This window comes from Nothoprocta perdicaria, unplaced genomic scaffold, assembly GCF_003342845.1.
Source record: "Nothoprocta perdicaria isolate Ctin4 unplaced genomic scaffold, notPer1 scaffold_8, whole genome shotgun sequence".
Classification (NCBI taxonomy): domain Eukaryota; kingdom Metazoa; phylum Chordata; class Aves; order Tinamiformes; family Tinamidae; genus Nothoprocta; species Nothoprocta perdicaria.
In genome coordinates, this window is record NW_020456087.1 from 5,320,698 (window position 1) to 5,342,857 (window position 22,160).

At 38.3% G+C, this 22,160-nt stretch overlaps 1 protein-coding gene across 1 annotated transcript in view; it reads right to left on the reverse strand.

The window, feature by feature from the left end:
• Positions 1-1,210: 1,210 nt before the first annotated feature.
• The window catches only part of HEATR5A (HEAT repeat containing 5A), a 50,751-nt gene continuing 29,801 nt past the window's right edge, over positions 1,211-22,160 (reverse strand). Inside the window, exons 21-35 of the mRNA XM_026051752.1 lie at positions 21,341-21,479; positions 19,994-20,173; positions 18,893-19,132; positions 18,041-18,222; positions 16,945-17,013; positions 16,351-16,530; positions 13,947-14,181; positions 13,279-13,527; positions 11,733-11,860; positions 9,415-9,562; positions 8,458-8,730; positions 6,042-6,266; positions 3,789-3,937; positions 2,252-2,465; positions 1,211-1,956 (exon numbers count right to left, since the gene is read on the reverse strand). Coding sequence (XP_025907537.1) covers positions 1,655-1,956; positions 2,252-2,465; positions 3,789-3,937; positions 6,042-6,266; positions 8,458-8,730; positions 9,415-9,562; positions 11,733-11,860; positions 13,279-13,527; positions 13,947-14,181; positions 16,351-16,530; positions 16,945-17,013; positions 18,041-18,222; positions 18,893-19,132; positions 19,994-20,173; positions 21,341-21,479 — 2,913 coding nt within the window. The 3' untranslated portion in view covers positions 1,211-1,654. The remainder of the gene's footprint in view (positions 1,957-2,251; positions 2,466-3,788; positions 3,938-6,041; positions 6,267-8,457; positions 8,731-9,414; positions 9,563-11,732; positions 11,861-13,278; positions 13,528-13,946; positions 14,182-16,350; positions 16,531-16,944; positions 17,014-18,040; positions 18,223-18,892; positions 19,133-19,993; positions 20,174-21,340; positions 21,480-22,160) is intronic.

Here is a 22,160-nt window from a genome sequence, read left to right on the forward strand (position 1 = left end):
GGCCCCTCGGCCATCTTCCATGCTTACGCTACACCGCATTTGGCACAGAACAGGCATTTACATATAAAAAGCCTATCTCCTTGATACTTACTTCTCCTCTTGTGCTTTATGGAACAGGGAATCCACTGCTGAGTCACAGCGCTGGGTGCATCACACCCAGATCCCGCATTCCTTAGGAGTTTCCTTGGGGCAGCCCTTCCCTTACAGATGTCCTTAGAACTCCCCTGCTATTGCGGAAAACAGCTAAAACAAACCTTAAGTGAAGAAAATTAGCTTTATTTATGCAAATTAGAAAAATGAATTGTTAGAACTTTGGTCAGATGGTTAATTCTGTACAATTTACAATTATATTTATATACAAAACTTATAATAAAATACAGTACATCACACTTCCTGAGTCACAGTGTGTTTCTCAGTTCTGCTAATACCTTTTTTTTTTTTTTTAATTATTTCTTCATTTTTTTTTTCCTCCCTCACCTAATTAAGTTACAGCAAAGAACAAAGAAATACTATCCTCAGTTTGACAGTGTTCGGCTTAGGTAACACTGGTATTAAGAAAGAAGTCAATACACTATATGTAGAAAATACTTCATAGCCATTGCATTTTTATTATTTTTCTATATTAAAATGTTCCTTGATAAAAAGTGATAATTTAATACTCCTTAATATGAGTTTGTTGCACTTCATTTAACACAAGACAAGCTGACTTCAAATATTGCCTTCTCTTGTTGTAGAGATATGTATATTAGAGAGACTTACATGTATATATAACCGATCATCTAAAGATCAGGGAACATACATCCAGATATAACAGACGTCTGAATCAGAGGCACAGTATATTAAAATTGCTCTCCCATCTTGGACAAGATATGTGAGCTTCAATTGCCCGGCTAGCGTAACACAGGGTTAACACAASTGAGTATCCTGCAAGGTGAGACTAGGCCAAGCAGCAGGCCCAAGCCAGGCACCCGCTCCGCGTGCCCAGCGCTCCCACCACGGAAAGCTCTCCCGGGCCTCGCGGAAGGAGCGCCACCGAGTTGCATCTCACAGCATCTGGGAATTGTGGCCAGCTCAAAAAGCTACTGGAATTAAAGCTATCAATATTATATTTACTGAGCTGATTTTTTTTTTTTGAGATCAATAGTAATTGATAGTAAGGCTTACAATCTTACAATTTACTTAATGCAGAATGTTACATTATTAATCAGGATAGATTACAGCCTGCAAGTAAATTTATATCCCAGTTAAATTCAAAGCCCAGACTAACTTATTTTGATATACACTGATTTAAAACAAAAAAAAATTTTACTTAATGAACAAGTATGGGCTGCTCCTAAAATTTATCTACCATTATTATAGGGTTTTTTTTGTTTTGTGTTGTTTTTAATATAGGCATGTATTCCTGGTATTTTAATACAAAATAATCCAAAAATACAGATTAGATAACCTCTGATAAATTTTATATACAGTATTTAAAGATGTTTGGAAGTCACCAACAAGTTATCCAGAGATTGGATTTCTCCTCAAAACTTCCAAGGTGACTCAATGCAAACTCAACTATATGCAAGATCAACTTTTCCTACTCTGATTAGAAATGAAAAGGGACATTTTTTTGCTGTCAATATCAAAGTGCATAAAATGACAGTATGAGACTTCAAAGAAAGTTGGTCTTCAGCTGGATGCTTGAACTTTTCCCAGGATTCTTCCCATGTTTAGCAGTCTTCACTTTGATGCTTTCCTGATTGCCCTTTACAGCAGATTCCAGCCTGGCTTTCATAGTTGGAGAGGAGGCTATTAGTTTTTTGAAGACCACTGAGTACTGTGGACCGATCTGCATCAGATTTTGCAAAGCAAACTCATGTAGGTATTTTGCTGAGTTTGTAGCAGATGCTAGGGCATTTTCATCCAGAAGAAAGGAAATAAGGATGGGCAGAAGGCAGGCCACCAAATGAGCGCCTATAAATGTTCAAAAAAAAAAAAAAAAAGGCTTTTCAAAAGCAGCTTCAAGTACTAGCTACAAGTAATTACCTCTCATGAACCAAATTAACATTTAACACAAAGTATAAAGTAGCAATCTTCAGAGTTATTTGAACTATACAGTAAAAGCACAGTTTTATTACTTTGTTATGTTTTGTTTTGTTAGCTATTTATTGCTYAGGACTGGATTTCCCAGGGGGATTTTTTTCACGGATTACCTGTGGCAAGTTGCAGCATGTCTCACACTGTCAGTACTAGTGAGGCGAGTACTTACGGTGCTCTTCCTCAGCTGCAGCCGTGAGAGTGATCATCAGCTTGATGCCCTCCTGAACCACCTGAAGTTCGGCAGCATTCTCAGGCTTTGCTTTTTCTGCTTCCTGCAATTTGCCCACAATGGATGATGCTAAAGAATGAATATAAGGATATGACACAGCTTTGTTTGGATGCTGAAAGATGGAGTGCAGCAGCTGGTAGCATTTATGCTGGACCTAAAAGGAAAATCAAATTTGCAGTTACTAAGAGTTGCACACCAAAATAAAAGTCAGAGTGTTTTAAAAGTCACAGCTTGTCCGCTAAAATTTTAGAGGGGGAAAAATGTGCCTCAACTTGAAAGYTCATCAGGTCACAGGCTACTAACAAATTATAACTAGTAATCAAGATATTTACAGAAATGAGATCATACTTCTTATTTATTTCTTTCCACTGAGTCCTACATCTTCCTAGATGTTCCAGTTAACTAAAAAAAAAAGTCTTCTTTGTGTGAAGATTATATCTTAACACTGTTTTGAAAAATAAAKCTATGAAAAYAAACTTGACTGTGCTTAAGATGCAATTCGTGCCTCTGTCACACGATAAGCAGAGTTTTAAAATGCCTCAAGTGACTTAAGCAGCTTATGTGTGTCATTGGAAGGTGAGMGTTAAGTGCCTGCAGGATTTCCGAAAGGCAGATACTTTAAACACTCACATAACATTTGCAAATGCATCATGTATGCTACTATCATTTTCTTGCAGTCATATTTGGCATTTTGTGTTTCCTGTCAGTGGAAACCAACATTTATAATACCATTCTTTTTTTTTTTTTTGTAAAAATGTATTTTTACACATAATTTATCAAGTTAAAAGTAACTTTTTTCCTTTGACACTGCATGAATGTATTGAGAGAAGATGCAAAAAAAAAGTTTCCAGTGAATTTTCATATCAGTAAAGTACAAAATCTACTGCATGTTATTTSCAGAGTTGGACTTTGAACAAGTTCCAACCTCTGTAAACAGTGTTTCATTTACTGTAAGAATAAACATAGTTTGTTGTTGTTGCCGTTTGCTTGGTTGCTTTCTGGTACGCAATTCTTTTAGGTGAAGAATAACAACATACAACCTTTGGTACTACAGCCTAAAGCTACTACATAAAAATGTCAGGTTATAACAAACATTAATCCAGTCCTATAGGGTGTGCAGCAGGATCCAGCAGAGGATGCCCAAGGAAGAAGTTACGCGGTGCTACTTCCTCAACATGTTCCCCGGCTCCCAGAGAAGCAGTTCCTGCAGCTTAGGGACTTCTAAGCAAATAAATAGCATCTATTTTTGGAAGATAAAATGAACAGATAAAACGAAACAAGTGCCTGAAAAAATATCACTGGTGAGTATGTTCCTGCCGGATTGTTTAAACTGCACTTTAAACAGAGCAGATCTATACGGGACAGCGTTAAGTGTGCTCAACACATAGGGCCAAAGAAACAACTGAACAGAGAACGAGCTCACACACATTTATCACGCTGTTCAAAGAAATATTCTTGCGGTGGGACTAGCACTTACCACAGGGTCTTTGGAGTCCAGAGCCGCTTTGAACTTGTCCACGCAGCGCTTCTGCAGGCCCTCGGCGGCGGCCACGTCGGGGCTGGCCGAGACGCCGAAGAGGGTGAGCGCCGCGAGCAGGCTGCCCTCGTCGAGGGGCTGCCCCTCTGCTGCCGACAGAGCGCGCGGCGGTTAGCTCGGCAGCGACAGTACAGCTACACAGCCAGCTCTCACAAAGGGGGCAAAGGGAAAGGCCTTGGTCTCGGCAAACCCCCCTTTTCACATACTGGCATGCCCATGCACTGTACAACACTCGATTTTGGCAACTATATAAAATTTGTATTAAGAGCATGAGTTATTTTGATATGATTGAGGTTATCGTTTTTCAGTTTGCAATAACAATGCTCCAGTAACAAACCAGAATTTAGAGCTTAAGTGAAAGAAATCATAAAGGCAATACAAATCATACAGGAAGAAACTACTTGCTTTCATTTTATTGAAAGCAAAGTTCAAGACAAATATGACCAATACACAGCACACTTTTTAAAAGCAGTTACACCTGAGGGAGGTGAAAGAAGAACACGAGGCATTCACATTAGATGTGGGTCACAGAAGGAAAATGTAGACAGAGCAGCTGGCCGAATTGAGGGACAAGTGCGTGTTGTGCAGGACAGCAGCCTGAACGCTCCGCGTGCAGCAGGGCCCTGCTGGCCAGGAAAGCAGCTTGCACAAGACGTGGCAGGCACRTTCGGGGAAATCCAGGAGGTAGGAAGCTTGCCACATATTCTAAGAAATCCCTAATTTATAKTTGTGATTACAGAGCTTCACATTGGTAATTGCTTTAGACAATGCTCCCAGATGGCCTTAAGGAAAAGCAACTTAGGGAAAAGTACCACTCCATCGCTCTTCTATTCCCTCTTAGAAGAAGAGATTAAACTTGAAAAAATATTTTAGTTTTGAATCAACTAAATATACCATGATGAAAAAAATAAAGTATCTCTMTCTATAGCTACTGATATCTAAAGAKCCAGGCTTCCCTGCTTGAAGCCAAAGAAGGTGCTTGGCCAAGACAATTCTTTTTTGCGGCAGTTTAAGCTTACTACTCTAAAGAAGACACGGTGGTTAAGACAGACTGTTACTCTTACAGCCAGGCTGACATGATCAATGTTTAACTGGGGTTGGCAGAGAGCTGTTATAACCAAACAACATAAAACGTAAGACTGCCAAAGGGACTTGGTCCTCTCAGAATTAATACACAYTACAATATGTCCCAAGTAGATAAAGATATATACAAAATAATTATAAGAAAGGCTATGCTTTCATGCATACAGAATGCTTTAAAGAAAAAGATTTTACTGATTTGAGACTTGGAACTTTATGTGGATTAACACTTTTTAAAAGATGCTTTAGCATTTCTTAGTCACATAAAATATCAATTACTTTCAAAAACCAAATATCATTTAATACAGCATACTCACACGTACATGCATACACGCTGGTGCATTTCTGCATCATTATCCTGAACTCGAGCTAAATTTCATTAACCTGGAAGATCTCTTAAATTAAATTTTCCTATACACATGAAAGAAAGCTACTTAAACCATATAATTCTGTTTGGTAGGGTTATTGCAGGGAAGAGATACCTTTTCGGAAATTGAAAAGGGAGAGTTGAGGAATGAAATGCTAGTGTGTGAACTAAACAGAGAGCTGAATGTGATTTTAGAACCCACTTAATAGCCAAGGACAAAAAACAACTGCATGAATTATCTTGGGGATGATACTGTAATTCTGCATTTTGTTGAATTTTGCAGCAGATCCAGATAATTATTTTTTCTTTAAGCGCCCTTCAAAACCATATTGTTTCACTGGAAAGCTTTAGAAAATGGTCTCACAATCCATATTTTCAGTTGTCATAGAACTACATCTTCAAACCAGCTGTTAGCAAACAAATTACAAGGAAGCATCATCCATGAAAGAACTATAAAAATCTTCATTTGTGCTGCGAATGATGAAGAGACTGTTTCCTACTACAGCTAGCATATAGATTGCGGACAAAGCAACCACAGTTGTGCTGAATACTACTATGTTTGGACCAAGGAATAGAATGTATTTCTTCTGCAGACATCAAGATCTCTTTAATTAAGCATTTAGCTAATTTTTCTGCACCTGAAATATTAGCCTTTTAGGTTTGCATGGAATTGCCCTAAACCCACAACCTTTCAACCCAATAGYGTTGGGTTTTCTGAACAGAGGCACAGTGAAATCAGGGCTTACTTCGGTCCCAGCAGTCGAGCACGGTGACCAGAGCGCTGCGCAGAAGCTGCGTCCAAGCAGCCCGACTCTTCTCGGCCCGAGCCATGGGCGAAGCCAGGAGCGCCTTGAGGGCCTGCAGCGCGGCGGCCGCGGGCAGAGCGAGGTGGGCGCCGCGCGCCCGCACCGCCGTTTCCTTCAGCACGCCGATTATCAGGTACAAGAGAGTAGGAAGGACGGAAACGCTGCCTGAAAAACAAGCAAATGGGCATCACACAAGTGAAAACATCCAGGCACCTTTGACATTAAAAAAATTGAAGTGTTTTTCTTGAGGTTCTCTCTTTTATTCATCATTTATCATTTTAATTATTAGTGGGAACATATACACTAGTAACTTGGAAAAAAAGCTTCAAATATCACGTGACTTACAACACCAAACTTGCAGCCAGACTGCTTAAGTGATGTTAAACTTTTCCTCTTTTATACTAAAAAGCAAATGCATCTTTGCCTTGCAGGTTGTATTACTGAAAGTGCATATTTACTTGAGATTCAGAGAGAGACATCAAGACAAGAAGCACCGAGAAGCATTAAGAGTTGAGAAATCATTAAAGCATACAAACTACCGAACGGTGGAAAACAAATTATGAGCATCTGAGCATGTTCTGCAGGGAAAACAAGATCATGAAGAAAATTAACAGGTAGCAATTTCAAAACCAGTAAGAAGAAATACTTCTCCAGCATGATGTGTATTTAGGTAAGGATCTCATTGCTCCAGGAAATCACTAAAGAATTTAGCAAGGCTACCAGGAGGCTCTCAGAAGGCAGCCAGGTATAAGGCATACCCAGGATTATAGCAGCAATGTCAAACAAACATTTKGGAAAAGAGGAGACCTAGGAAGACAGGCGGGTGATCCCTCAGTCTATTTAAGAAGCCTTCATCTGTCCCTGAACATCTGGCAGCTGAGATGCCAGAACAAGGTACTGTCTATAATAATCCCAGGAACAAGAAGGAAAAGCAGTTTTGCATATTCCCATGTCTTTGGGCACAATAGGAGTACAGCTCATGTTGGAGACAATCTAAAATTCTGCATACTTATAGCTTTCTTTCAACTCAAATTTTGATTCAGCAAAGCACAAAGTCCTTCCTTATTCAGCAAAATGCTTATGTTTGAGATTTAATATATTTGTACTATATTCTTTAGAGATCTGTTAATARTGGACCTCTGACCTATGTGTAAATCTCTCCTGAACCTCAGAATCATTATCTTCTAATTTAAACACTCAAATATCTAAAAACTGACTGCTTGAATCTAGTAGGAAACAGAGTTCAAGAATATCATTTATTAATAAATTTTATTATGTGTAAGCATCATGACAGGTGCCTGAAATAAGACCTATTCACAGGACTATAATTTCAGTTTCCTACTAAAGGAAAAAAGAGGCAATTCTCTAAAAGCAATATCTGCACATAGGCATATCTCTTGCCTTTGATCACCTGAGTTGCCTTTGGAGATGCTTCCTTACCAACTGACTAGACAGCAGATGTTCATTTCAGTTACCTAACGCTTAGGTTCTCTAGTGTAAACGTTGCATCTGTTCTGATCCTAAGAGATGTTGTTTGTGGAATAACTGGAACTGTTGAAGACAAGTACTACAGGGAGGACAAAACCTCACAGATCATTTTTCTTACAAGAGAGCTGCCCTCAGAACCAAATGATGCTGTGCCTGATTCCTTCTGCTTTGAACCAATATATAATGGTCTACAGATGGAAAAAAAGAAATCATAGAATCATCCTGCAATGACAGCAAGAGAAGAGAGAAGAAAAAAAATAGATACTTAAGGAGGAAAAAGAGGAGTAAGACAGAAAAGCTCTATAGTGTATATATATAAATACTGAAGGATCATTCACACGAATATATTAAAAATAAAAACAAAGAAAAAAAAAACAAAAAAACTCTAAACAGCAGCATCAAAACCCTTAACAGAATTTGGAGCGCATCAAAACGATGCCTGTCAAAGACATAAAAGTCAAATAATTGACAAATCAACCCTTTAAAACATTTCAAATGTTGCCTTTCAGTAAAACCTACATGACACCTTTGCCTTCTGATTTCAATTGATGACTGCCTTATAAATTCCCAGATAGCAGATTCAAGCAGATACTGTATACTGTTTAGAATACTTGCCAGTACAAAATTAATYTGTTAATTGTGTGTGGGAGGAAAACAAAAACTACTTTCAATTGCTTCAATGATTTGTTTTATAACCTGACAGTAACAAAAGTAATTAGAAGGGAAAATTGTCACAGGCAAATCAACAAACTTGGTCAGATTCCTCCAGCTGAGAAAATGAGTTAATAACAAGGAGTTCAGATGAGCCCCATTTTTTTTTTTTTTTTTTTTTAAACTTTTCCTCTTTCCTTGTGATAAAACTGCATACCTTCAGGAGAACAGATCGCAGGGACATCAGAGAGGATAACTAATGCTGCTGCTACCAGTCTGCTTCCATCCTCTGACAATAACTGATGTTTTCCAGATTGAACTGCAGGGCTACAAGTTAATTTAGGGTTGAGCTGGGGAAGCTGTCTGACGAGAATACAAACACACAACTCCAGTGTTGCAAAGACTAATGATTTCCCAGGCACCAGTCCTCCTGTATCTTTGCCTTCTCCAAATTCTGGCAAGGTTTCCTTTTCTGCAGCACCATCATCAACTACAACAAAAAAAGATGAAACATGACAGAAATCAGAAAACTGTATTTTGCTTCCAAAAAGTTTTCATCATAGAACTGTTTCACCATCAAACRATCATCTTGACAAATATACACAGGGCACACACACAAACACAGAGTGTTCCTAACTCCTACGGGGACACCCATCCTTCTGAATGGGCAAACTATGCAGTGTTTGCAATTGCTTTAGAATTAAAACTTATGAGGTACCATGCTAATATAACTCCTCCTGCTGTAAAGATTATTTCCACACACACCCTGCAATTTTTTTAGAGGAATTAGTAGAGCCTGCTGTGCAACAACTATGGGTGCTAACACTCTTTTTTTTGCACTACTGATATTAATCCCCCCTTCTTTTTTCCCCCCTAGGATTTCTCCCTTCTTTTCCCTGTGATTCTTCCCACTGCAGTTTCCTCAGCTTTCCTGTCTTCACTTTCTCCTCTGTTCATCCCCTCCAGCCACCTCCAAAACCATGGGCTATCTATAATATCGCCCCAATTTCTTAAGCCAGACACCTGGAAAATACATAAACCACAATTAGTGCCGAGCTGTGAAACACTCAGGTTAAGAAACACTTCTGAATATCGCTTTCAAATTGCCCTTTTCCAAGAGAGAATTGTCTTTACCCCTAGTAAGATGCATTTAGCCCCTTGTACATGATTGTACCTTCTGCACTTCTGCGTTTTTCTTTCACATGTTCCTGAGCTGCAAAAAGAATGAGTCGAACCACTTCAAGGGCAGCAAGCTGAATGTCAGGCGATTCTCTGGTCAGTATCAGGCGATGCAAAACATTCAACAGCTCTACACCCAGCTCCTACAGTAAGAAAAATGCTTAATATAACCCCTTGGGATGCAAAATTTTTAGAAACAGGCATTCACAGCCCAACAATTAACCTTCATTAAAACCAACACTATGATTCAGTCTCACTAAGGAGCACAGTACTGTTGATACAATCACAAGTGTGTTTTCCATAGATACTTTAGCTCCTAGAAACAGGAGATATTCCTCAAATCTCTACAAAAAGAAAGCAACAACTAATTTATGAAACCAAAAAAAAAGTAGAATCTTCTCAAAAAGAAAAAGGGATGGAGAGAAAAAAAAATATCAAGAACATGCATTTGCCTTCTCCTCGCCGCTTTATGTAATAGAGCTTTTCCTAACGGCTCTCGTCCTTTCCCATACGTCAGGTTGAGGAGTGCTGACAACAYGGCACTGCAGTTCTCTTGCGTTTACGGTCACTGTCTTAAACTCCAGTTCTACCCCGGCCTGTCCCTAAAGCAGCTTCCCTTGCAACCAACAACCCTGTCCTGGACGAGGTCCCCCGTGATCTCCTCGTCACTGAATCTGGTGCCACTGACTGAATCGCCAGCCCTTGAACCATGACTAAYGACACATTCCCTGGAATTGCCACCTCTGTGTTCTGGAATTGTGCCCTGGCCTGGCTCCCAGGTATCGAGATGACCAGTCCTTCCTGAACAACCTCCCCGGCCTCCCTACCCTCCACCAGCAACCCAGGTTCTGCGCTGTGCTCCCGTTSCCTCCTCCCTCTGCAAGTCTGGGCCTGGCTAAAGCACATAAGTCACCGCGTGCTCCTCCGCTGAACAGCAGGGACAGCGTCCAGAGTAAAATTATTCCTTAATGCTGTCTTCTCCTAACGACGTCAAAGGCTCAAAGTAAGGAAAAGAGCCCTTTCTGCCTAACTCTTCAAAAAAGAGAACATACTGATAGAAATGGATACTTTAGCGTACTGGAACATGGTATCACATGGCAGATATTTACCCAGGAGAAACTTAGAATTATTAAGGATCCCCTCACTTTTTACATATTTACTGAATTTTTCATTTTCAGATAAGYGAGTACTCAATGCTACAAAACAACTTTTATATTGCTTGTATCTGGTAGAATATTAAGTTWAAATATATATACATATATTTGCTGTCACTCTTCCCTTCATCTAATTTTGAAAGCTAAGGAATCCTATTTATTTTTACACAAAGGCAGTGAGCTTTCACAAGCACTGAAGACTCAATTTGAATACCAAATTTTCTGTTCCTGAATTTTCTGAATAACTCTTAGAAGCTTTTGAAGAGAAGAGGTTGTGTCGACAACATTTTTTTCCTCATGATATTAAATTTTTTAAACTATTGAATTTTAACCATAGGAACAAAAAGAAAATAAAAATGTAATGTAGATATTCCACTAAATGTAGTTTGACTAATGAAACCGAAACATTACTGGAACTAACAAATTAGTGAAACTTAAACATTATTGAAACTGACATTATTTAAATACAGGTATGTACATAATACATACTGCATAACATATGAATTCTGATTGATAGAATGAAGAAAAATAAGACAGCTCTGCATATGAAATATGATTCTAAAACTCAAGTAATTGCTTGTTTTAAATGAGGAATTGGAAAATAGAAAACTTCAGACTTCTTAGAAGACTAAGACTTTTCTGCATAACTGTTTTCATTTATATATACTTAAGTTTCCTTTTCAAACAAATTTCCAGAGTTGTAAGTCAATTCTGCCTAAAAATCATAAATATCAGCAGATACACATAAAGTTTTTTTCTTTTGATACGCAGCAGGCATAAAGCACACATGCTACAAGTAAGCAAAGATTATACTGAGGACAAACTGAAAACAAAATGGAATGTACTTAAGACAACCTTTCTGTGCCATGAACAGACCACATAATTTTCCTCTGTAATAAACAGGACTGTTTTTGATGCAAAGAAACTGATCATCAGATACTATACTCATTACCAACCAAAAACTCACACTCACTTGCTCTATCACAGCAGCATGCTGTTTAGTCACTGAATGGAAAAGGTGATTTGGGGAAGATTGGCTTTGTCCACTGCCATAAGGCAGCAAGGGATAAATAACCCTCRTGGGCTTTGAGGGCTTTAAGAGACAGAAAGCCTCTTCCCAAATCCCTGGACTTCTGCTTGGGGTTTTCATTACTGTTACCTGATCAGCACCTATTTTAGACCTTGGCCACGGAACATCAAAGAGTGCTTGTAGAGCATGTAAGCAGGCCACAATGTTCTCCATTGCTGCATCTGACCGAGGGGAGCAAAGAAATTCCACGCTAATTCCTGTAAATGTCAGAAAAAAAATCATCTTAAACATTTAAAAAGTAGTTTCATAAGTTGTCATGTGAACAGACATGAAAATAATGTGAACTTTATTTGCACCAGTCAATTGATCTCCTACTGTGAACATTTGGAGCAAAAGCTCTATTTCCAACACAACAATGAAAGGACTTCTGCTTTTAGGCAGTGTAAGAAATGATTATAACCACCTATTACCAAAAAACAAACAAATAATAAAAACAAAACAAACAAACTCCACAAGCAACTTCAGAGCAAAACAGTGAGCCCCAGGCCCCAAAAAATAGGTGGCAATTCATAACAACTGTATAGCAAAATACCTGCCTAACCATACTGATTTCTGTAATAGAGTGAAATGACAGAGAAAGTAGAAATAGCTCAGAGACACAGGCTGAGACTTAGCATCTCACTTGGCAAAAATTCAAAAGATTGCAGCTAACCATATGCTTACCATAACTGGACTACCAACTAAAAATATACTACAGAAACCCAATGCTTGCAAATCCTAGATCAAGTAAAAACAATTGCTTCTTTCCGAGGTTTCAGCACTCTAAATTATCTTCTTTGGTGCTGAAGAGAAACTCCATGTTCTGTGAAGCATATTCTCATTCTAGTTATAAGGATACAGTTTCACAGTGTGGAATGACTTGAGACACTAATCAATCTACATTAAAATACTGTTGCACTACCAAAAAAAGGTGTCTCTTTTTAAAGTCCTTCAGGTTTCTCTGTATAAAGTGAAAAATGAACAAGAGGAACAACTTCAGAAATGGAATAAAGAATAAAGACTGTGTCCTTGGTAAAGTACATAAAACTTAAGGCACTAACAAAGTAGGACAAGGAGGGCGAATAAGTTTGTTCTGTCTTAAAAGCCCACTTTGCATTGAAAGCAACAGAGTTAAAAAGGGAAGCTGGCTTGTATACAAGAGAAGACATTTCTGTGATTCAAAAGAAGAGTCATATGTATCTGGGTCATATAAATTAATTTCAAGAACAAAACAAGGATACAAAAGAGAGATCAAAGTAGCAGTTAAGGAGCTCGAACAGAGTTTTATGTGAAACAGTGTAACTTCTGTGAAGCGCTCTGCAACTGCAGGGCTACAACCAAAATCAGATCTATGCCTAAGCCTGAAGATGCGTGTTCATGGGCAAAGCAGTGAATTGAGACTCAGCTTACACTGCATTTTTTTTTCTTTTTTTTTAAAAAGTCCAGTTGGGAAAACACACAATTTTGTCATTAGGATTTAAAATTCTTCTGACTATATGCTTTTCAAAGAGATTCAATATTCAACAATGCAGTCAGGCATGGAGAATTAAATATTTCTTTACCAACAGGTAAAACCTATAACTATTAAAATGACTTTTTGCCTTACAACATTTAGAGAAATTACGTGCTCACTAACCCAGAATCAGATGAAACCTGTCGGTATTAACATCCTCAGGAGATTTCACCAAGGGTCTGGAAGAAGAATCTTGACACATTGTAGTTGGGGTGACAGGTCTGGAAAGGTTTGTTACTCCTTCATCTGGATCAGCAACGATAAAACCCGTGCTGGTAAGCCATAATGCTGCAGCATAAAGTATTAGTGCCCAGGAGTTGTAGTAATGAGGTCTGGCACTTTCGATTGTCTCTGCTGTATAAAATGTACCACCTACAGGAGAAGAATTTACAGTTTCAAGGGCGTGATTTATTTTCAATGACAATAATTTCTCACTCTTAGATAGCTGAGATTCATCTTCTTATTGGAATGATGTTTACTGTATTTTATGTCCTTTTCTAAAAAGCATACAAAATCAAAAATTCAGGATAGAGAGGACACTTTATTTGGACAGAATACAATACAATTATCTCGTCCTTTTTAAGCCATAGAAATCTAAAACAAAAAAAAAAAAATTACCAAACAGTGTTTTCCTACCAGTGAAAACTGTTCTCAAAAGCAGTCATTATCTTTTGACAGGTACACAAGTATGTGCCCTATTCACTGTATAATTTACATCCTCAAGTCAGCTTGGATATTATGACAAGTATTTGCAAGTGATCCATGAAAATACAATTTATTTGTCTTCCTACCTTCAGCAGGTAATTGAGATGCATATTCTGAAGGCAAAGTTAAGAGAGCAAAATCCTGGAGTGCCGCAAGCCAGAGCTTGCTCAGGGTTCCCAGGTCTGCCTGAACCAGTTCTAGGAGCCCACTGACCGAAGACGCTGTCTCTCGGTAGCTTTCTTCTGCAGAGTTGGCAGTTTTCAAAGAGTGATTGTGTGCATCGCTTAGATTTTTCTGTTTTTCAACTGCAACTATGTAAACCTGTTTAAATATTTAGAGGTAAAAGAAAGAGAGAAGGATTCACAAACTCTGGAAACACTTGGAAAGCTATCGTGATCGCAAGCGCAGCTGCTTGTTTAGCAGGTCTGTGCTAAATTTCCTGGAATTAATTCCTATGTCAAATAGGCAGGTGCTAAACAAGCACTTAGAAAAGAATTCCCTCCCATCTAATCTCAATGCAGGAGTATGGAGAGGAGAAAAAAAAAAAAAAAAAAAAAGCTAAATATCTTTTATGTAGCTCCAGTTAATTTCCTCGCTCTTAGAAAAAAGTATGTATTGCTTGTCAAGTTTCAGCTTCCAACCATCAAGCCCTACTATAGTTTTAATCAATGGAGCTAAACAACCTATTAGCTAATAATATACCTGTAATAATGTTCCTGATGATTCTAATAGACCTGCAATCATGAAACCACTGTAAAAATCATTCCTTAGGCTCGTTTCAGTGAAATTACACATCACAATTGTGACCAGCTTCTCAAATGTCTGTTATTACTCTCTGCTAACAGCAAATGATGAAAAGGACAATCTTGCATCATTTTAGACCTTGAGTGCTACCATCAAAAGGTTAACTTAAGCCTGAGAAGGCTAATTTCGCTAAATGCCTCTCTAGTTAATTGAAAAAGAGGTTAGGGAAGGCTTCAGACCAACAGCTTGGTTTTGCTTCTGAGCAACACCCTTGGAGAGAAGCTCTTCCCTCCTCAACTATAGAGGAGACACAGGGGAGCAGTTCAGCAAGGCTGAAGTTTGCTCTGTTAGTCTCCCTTTCCTGCAGCAGGGATTTCTGTGTCATTTCTCAGGTCACTGTTGAAAATGTTAAACTCTCTAGTGTTAAGATCAAATCTGACAGGTACATACCTTTCAATCTTTAACACTGCAATCTGAGAACTATGAGATGCCTGATGGAACTTCTTGAGACCAATTTCAATCTTTTTTTCATACTTTATGAAAAGTGATCAAGTGATCTCACTCAAACCCAAGCATTTGACAAGCACTGCATGTACTCCTGGAAGCTAGTTTGATGAGATCTATTTTCTTCAAGCGTATGCAAACCTGTCATTGCATAAATCTATAGTTCTTTCTTCATCAAGTCCTTTAATCAACGGTTCCACTATTACTTTTCCAAAGATATCATTCATGTTATACCTGTGAATTACTGAGGTCATCTTATTTACATCTTTCTTTTTAATACTGCAAAAACATTACTTTTATTCCAGTCTGGACTAAAATAGGACTCTCTGATAAAGGGAAGGGGTAAGGGAAAGGGTTGTTTCATTATCAGCTGCTTCAAACAGGGATACTGGGAAGAGACCAAGACAACAGACACTTAGTTCAATATATTGAGGAAATTTAAACATAGCGACGATCACACTCATGACCACAGTCCAAAGTCTCACCGTATTCCTCAGTCTGCATTCAAGGGAGCCATTTCCTGGTTAAAGTTTTACAGAAGTAGCAGGTCCAAAGAAAACCCTTGTGTAATGTGAGAATGACACTAATTTGGATATCATAGACTGAGATGGCGTTATATTAACAAAGTGTTCTTTACACATACTATTTTTTGTTATCTCAGTAATTTTTACTCTATTCCTTTATTATTCCACCTGCATGCAACCTGACCAAGGCTCACTCTCCCAAACTAATGTTGCTTAAGAAAAAACAAACCCCTTAGGTGTGTAACACGTCAAATGCTGGAAACATGAAATACGTAAGAATTTAAGTCCAGGAATCAGGATCACACTTCATCTAGGTATTACACTGCTAATTCTTAATATTTAACCTTGCATTTGCACATATTAAAACATGCATCCATGTGAGCTGCCAATGCCAATAAACAATGACAATACATGATGAACACTTGAAATGGGCAGGTTCAGTGGAACATCTCTGTAACTCTCTATACCTTCCCAATTTATACTATAGTGTAAACAATTGAACCAGCTGTGCCATTTTCAAGATCACAAGCCATCTCATTTATTACATTGATTGTTTAATGTAGGCAGGAATCGTATTCACGCAGTACTTGGGAAATCAAAGGAAAGGAAAGCACAAGCAACTACTGAATGGAGCATATTTCCTGAAAATACTTGATCTGAAAGGTTCTCACACACCTAAAAAATATCAAAACTATTTTTTACAGAGCATTACACTAACCTCTGCCCAAGCCTTAAGCACGGCCAGGATCTCCATAGTTGAGGTGCTTTCGTTATACTGTTGACTCTGTGCTTCTTTTCCAGCCTGTGCTTTGACCAAAGAGGACACCAGCAACTGGTGAACCCTTCGAAGGTCACTAAGGTCACTTACTACCCCACTTGCTATCCAGGCACTGCACACCTAGTGTCAAAAAACAGGATTAGTTAGAAACAATAGCCAAAAAACAAGTGGTTACTTCTTTCTCCAACTATCAAATGATATAAAGGACATTTCATTTCTACTAATATATACTCAATATATCTCAGATTATAACCAGTGTTAAATGGCATTATTCAGTTCAGTATGTGCTGGGTGATGAAAGCCCAAATCTTTAGAGAGGTGTCATAAATCTTTAACCACTGAAGTATCAACTGCTACAAAGTTTCTCAAAAGATTTTCAGGTACGTGAAAGCTGAGATGTTATCCAATGCAGGCAATATGTTTGACATCATGTTGTGTGCATTAACGACTTAGGACTTGATGATTATTTCATATGACATAATAAGAAAAAAAAAAAAAGTCAATGACTTGGGAATAGCGACTTTCAACACTTGCCTGACAGGCTTTTGCTGTGACATCAGGGGGCGTTTCTGGGGCAAATGCAGGCCTAAGTGCTGCTCCAACCTAAAGAAAAGTTATAAATCATTCAAGATAATAATGAGTTATTTACCACAARCAGACTATGTAGCAGTTTTACTTTATTAGGCATAGATCTTCCTTTTCAGTTTTGTCAGGCTGGTTTGGTGAGATTGTTTTCTTTTGTTTAGACAGAAGATTTGGTTATCTTTGAGAGGAGTCCTCAAAGGAATTTCTATTCGTTCTGCACACTGAAACAGAAACCTCTTCTTGCCTGAAATGTTGATTTAATGAGTAGGACTCAAAACCACAAAGGGCTTACAAACTACCTAACGAGTGACATTTCCTCAAGAACAGAGCTTTCTGGAAACAAATGGCTGAGGTTGGTCAACTTGGCAAAGTGAGAGAAGGGAAGAAGAAAGTTCCCTTTYATCCAGCACAGAACACCTAACCCCACTGAGCATTTGTCCAGCATTTCAGCTGCTCTCATGCCTAAAGGCTATTTTTGCTAAAGGCTCCTTTACTGCTTTAAATGATATCTGAAAACTCAGACTTAGCTCTGACACTCTTTGGGATGAAAATTCAACGTATTTTTTATTTTCTGTCTATGGGCATTTATTCTATGTATTGAATGTCCAGTGCGATGGCACCATCTTCACTGAGACTGTCAGTATCTACAAGAACATTATTCAATATGTGTGATAACTGTGTGTGCAAAAGCTACTTATTACTAAGCAGAGTTTGAAGTGTCTGTTATTCCTAAGCATTTTTACAATACTCCCACACYCTGAAATCAATGCTTTCTAGAAAAAAAGCCACCATGCTCTGTTTTCTCTTAGCCATATTCAAATAAGGAAGTGGGAAAAAATGCTCAGCCTTCAAAAACTTTGGTTCTAAAATTRACTGCCTGAAAAAATGCCTTCTAAGCAAGTTAAAATTGAAAGTAATCAGTACCAGTTACAGCAACAACTAGCTAGAACCCAACAACAGCACAGGCTACTGCAAAAAAACCCAATTTCTCTTAGCAAGTAACTGTCACTTCACATTTTTCCAACTTATTAGCAGTGGTGCTTACATTGGCTTGATACTGCTCCAGAATTACATGTCCTGGAAACTCAGGTTCTGGGACAGCTGCAAATTTCCGAACAACAATTAGCAACGTTTGCAGTCCAGAAAGACGAAGCTGATCGCTGTGGTCGGTGGCAGCCATAAAAGCCATACGTATCAAGTCAGCTAAATGCAACACCAAGAAGTCATCTGAAGAAAAACAGAGAAATAAAAAAAATGTTTTGTTAAATTGGAAATAGATATCATAATTTATTTTATATTATTACTCCCAACACTCTCAAAATAAGTATTCTAGGTTTTGAAAGATTTCCCCTTCAGGGGAAGGAAGTTTCCCTGCAGGCAGTATACACACACAATGATCTCTCTTGTACCTCCTATACCAGCTGATGTGGGCATCTTTCCCTTTGAGYGCAAAACATTAAGAAAAACAGCACAAATACCTTTAGGTAGGAAGCAGACAAACACAGACACGGAGGTAGTGAAAAGTGGCACTGTGTTTCTACTGGTAATTATGCAAATTATGGAGAGGCAAAAAAAAAGAGCTTTTGTCAAATGTCCAGATGCTGTGTTGCTGTAGGCAGGTGCCAGCAATCACTCTTGATTGCCGATGCTTAYGCAGAAACAACAGCTCTCATGCATATGCATACACCCAGGAAAGTGAGTGCAAGTGCTGCACTATTATGCCAATATTTTGGCTAATTAAAACRGCTCTACATCTTAATAAATACACACTTCTAATCAGAACATTTATTTCAGTGGTTGCAAAGAAGTAAATTTATGAAGAAGTTTCATTAAGATGACAACATTTATTTTAAGCAACTTTGTATTCTGTGACTTTCTTTCAAAGTCTTACCCATACCTCTTGAATCACGTTGTTTTCTTTCCTGAGCCAAAGTTATGTCAAAATGAGCACTGTCTGCATTCTCACATTGGCTGATAATCTTACAAACACACTCGGCAGCAAAAACTCTTGTAGACCAGCGTGGATTACTGAAAGGGTGGGACCTTTCATCACTTGCCAAGGTTAATACTGAGGCATCGTCTGCTTTAGCAGTCTCCTCTTCTTGAGTAGTATCCACTGAAGCTACTGTATTGAAATCTATACGAGGAAAAATGAAGAAACATATATATTTATTTATATATATACACATATATATACATACTGTGACTAAGAAACTGTAGAAGGACTCATAGGAAACAATCTTTGAAGTGCTCTCGGGACTTCAACTCACTATTACTCTCTTCAGTTTTTGCATCTTGAAAACACTGCCAGAATTAAACATAAAATGTAACTTACACCATCCGCATTTCTTAGATACTACTTGCTGGAAAAACAAGATCAACACCATGAAAATAAATGGAGAAGAAAGAATGCAATGAAAGAGTGAAGAAACAAACAAAACAAGAACATATCCTGTCTATATGATAGAGTATGATACAAGTATGATACAACAGAAGATATTAGCTTTTCAAAACATTTTCCTCCTGCTAAGCAAGTCAAAAAACCTCACAACATTCACCACAGTAATTATTTCCACCTGCTCAGAAGATTCATTATGATATAACAGGTCTGAATCTTTCCTATCAACAGCAGAGAGGATCTGGGTACTTTTCTTGTTGGCACTCATGCAGGAGTAACAAGCTCTAATCYAACTTGCATTTTGATTTTTGATATGCAAATAGGCTAACATAAGGCCTTCAAATCTACTAGAATATGAACAGAAAAAGGGTTTCTTTTAAACAAAAAGAAAAACAAACAAAAAAAAAAAAAACGCAATAAGGAAACAGCCTTCAAAAGAGAAAGAAGTCGCCCTTTTTCTGAAGAAAGTTAGTTACTAATGGGTCAAGATGCAAACGTGATAGACTTCGTAGATCCCTAACATTCAAGAAAGAAGTCTGCCTCACTGTGCTTTTGCTGGCCTTACTTTCAGTGCATTCAAGTCGCGTCTCTAGCACTTACCAGCTGATGCAGCAAGAACATCTTTACACAGCTTCAGCCAAAAGGAGAGCTTTTCAACCGCCATGGAAGTCAGCATATGAGTCAGAGTCTCTTTGATATCTTGGCACAATCTTGGATCCARTTCTTTGTCCAGCAAGCCCAGCAATGCTCCTTCCAGGCCTATCTCTCTGATGTTGACATCTGCTAAGAACAAAGCCTGTGAATTGAGACTCGGACAACACAAACCTGCACTGAACACTGCAGAGACTCCCATTAAACACTATGCACACTGTATCTTGTTAACAAGAAGGACAGAGCCCTGCACTACTTCTGAACCAATAAAATTAATTAATTGCTTTAATGTCATGTCTAAAGCATCTGGGTAGACAAGCTTTTAATTTTTGAAGAGCCAACAGGAAGGCATCTTCACTACAGCAAAAGAATCCAAAGAATCCTACTCTGAATTTTATAACACCATCAATGCCACAGCACCTGAGCCCCCAGAAAGGGTTCACTGACTTGTAAGGTAATTCTGAAACAATCTGTTAAGGGATTAACAGATTGTTAAACTTGAAAGGGAAGTTGAAATGATTCTCCCACACAGCATAGAAACAGAGACACAGAAATAACCTCTTAAATGAAAGATGAACAATTTTTCTTTGCCTAACAATTTAAAAGTCACCATTTTTACAGAAAGTTGAAAATCCATCTTCTCTGAAAAATTCTGAATGATTTTGAACTGAAATTCAATGCGAAATCAGATGTTACCACCATCATCTCAAAAGAGGAGACACAAGGATGAACCAGCAAATAGACTCGGGCCTCACAGCCAAAACCAAGCAAACTCCCTCCACAACTTCAGGAGGTTGAAAACGCCAGGGCCCCACCTCAGGGCCTCTCCCCTTGGCCAGGTCTCCAGAGAGGTCAACAGAAACTTTCTTTAGCAAGTTCTGTGCACCTTCCATCAAAGGACAGATTTTTAATTTAAGAGGAAATTTATGCACCAAAATAAAATTAATTACGAACCTACAATGTAAAATCCAGGACTATGAAGGAGTAACCATAATAGACAGTGGCTAAATAGGCTTGGGTTACTCTAGAACTACATCTCAATTTTCTGATTTAGTGACTCTTACTACGTATGCTACGTATAGTACTATACTATGTATAGTAAAAATGTTTTTAAAAAGTTTTGATACTTCCAAATTGGGCATCATATAGAAAAATATTTTTTTTGAGCAAAAGCCAAAAAAAAAAAAAAGAAAAAAGAAAAAAAGAAAAAAACCCGCCAAATTGATTTTCGTACCAGTAGTAGAGCATGTTTAGAAACCCCTAGCAATGTGGCAGATCTCAAAATTCCCACGTTACCTGGAGTAAAATCTTCTCGGCTCTCTTTGACTAAAGCAACAGCGTATTCGGACACCTCGGCAGCTTCTCTCTGCACGAGCTGACGCAGACAAGCAACCACCGCCCGTCTCAGCAACAAGTAAGAGCTACAGAGATTCACCTGAAACACGAAAGCAGAAAGAGCGAGTTGGCTGACAAACCCTTCTAGGACTAACTTGGTACAGCTGGTCTGTTCTGACCAATTAGTTCTTAAATAATTTGTGAAGTCAGCAAGCATGTAATCGATGCTATTTGCACTCAGCTTTATTTTTTATTATTATTTTATCATTATTTTTTAAATCCCAAATGAAAGGTTTGGCAACCACCATCAACTTTATGATATCAGTACTTTGAATTTTTTCCTACCCAAGGTGAGTTACAAGACTGGTCCAAGGCCAGACCCAGCTCCCCCTGGTGTCAGTAGAAATACCCCCCTTAGATCCAATGACAGCTGACTCCTGGTCTCACTGAACCACTATTAGGTCTACTCTTGGATTATGGGGGTATACATAACAGTTTTGAACACTCAGTGCATGAAAATATATTCATATAATCATCATATGCAACTAGGAAAATGCTGATGTAACCAAGAGTGAAACAGATAACTAGGCATTAATAATTATGAACTCCATGCACGAAAGGGAGCTTGTAAGAAAGGGCCTGGAGAACACTGAAGTAATTATTTCCCAAAAGTACTTTTACACAAATTATGTTTTAAAGAATATAACAGATAGAGAGTTACTGACGAATACATCACACTGAGACAATGAGCTCCCTGAGCAATTTGCAGAACTTTATGTCA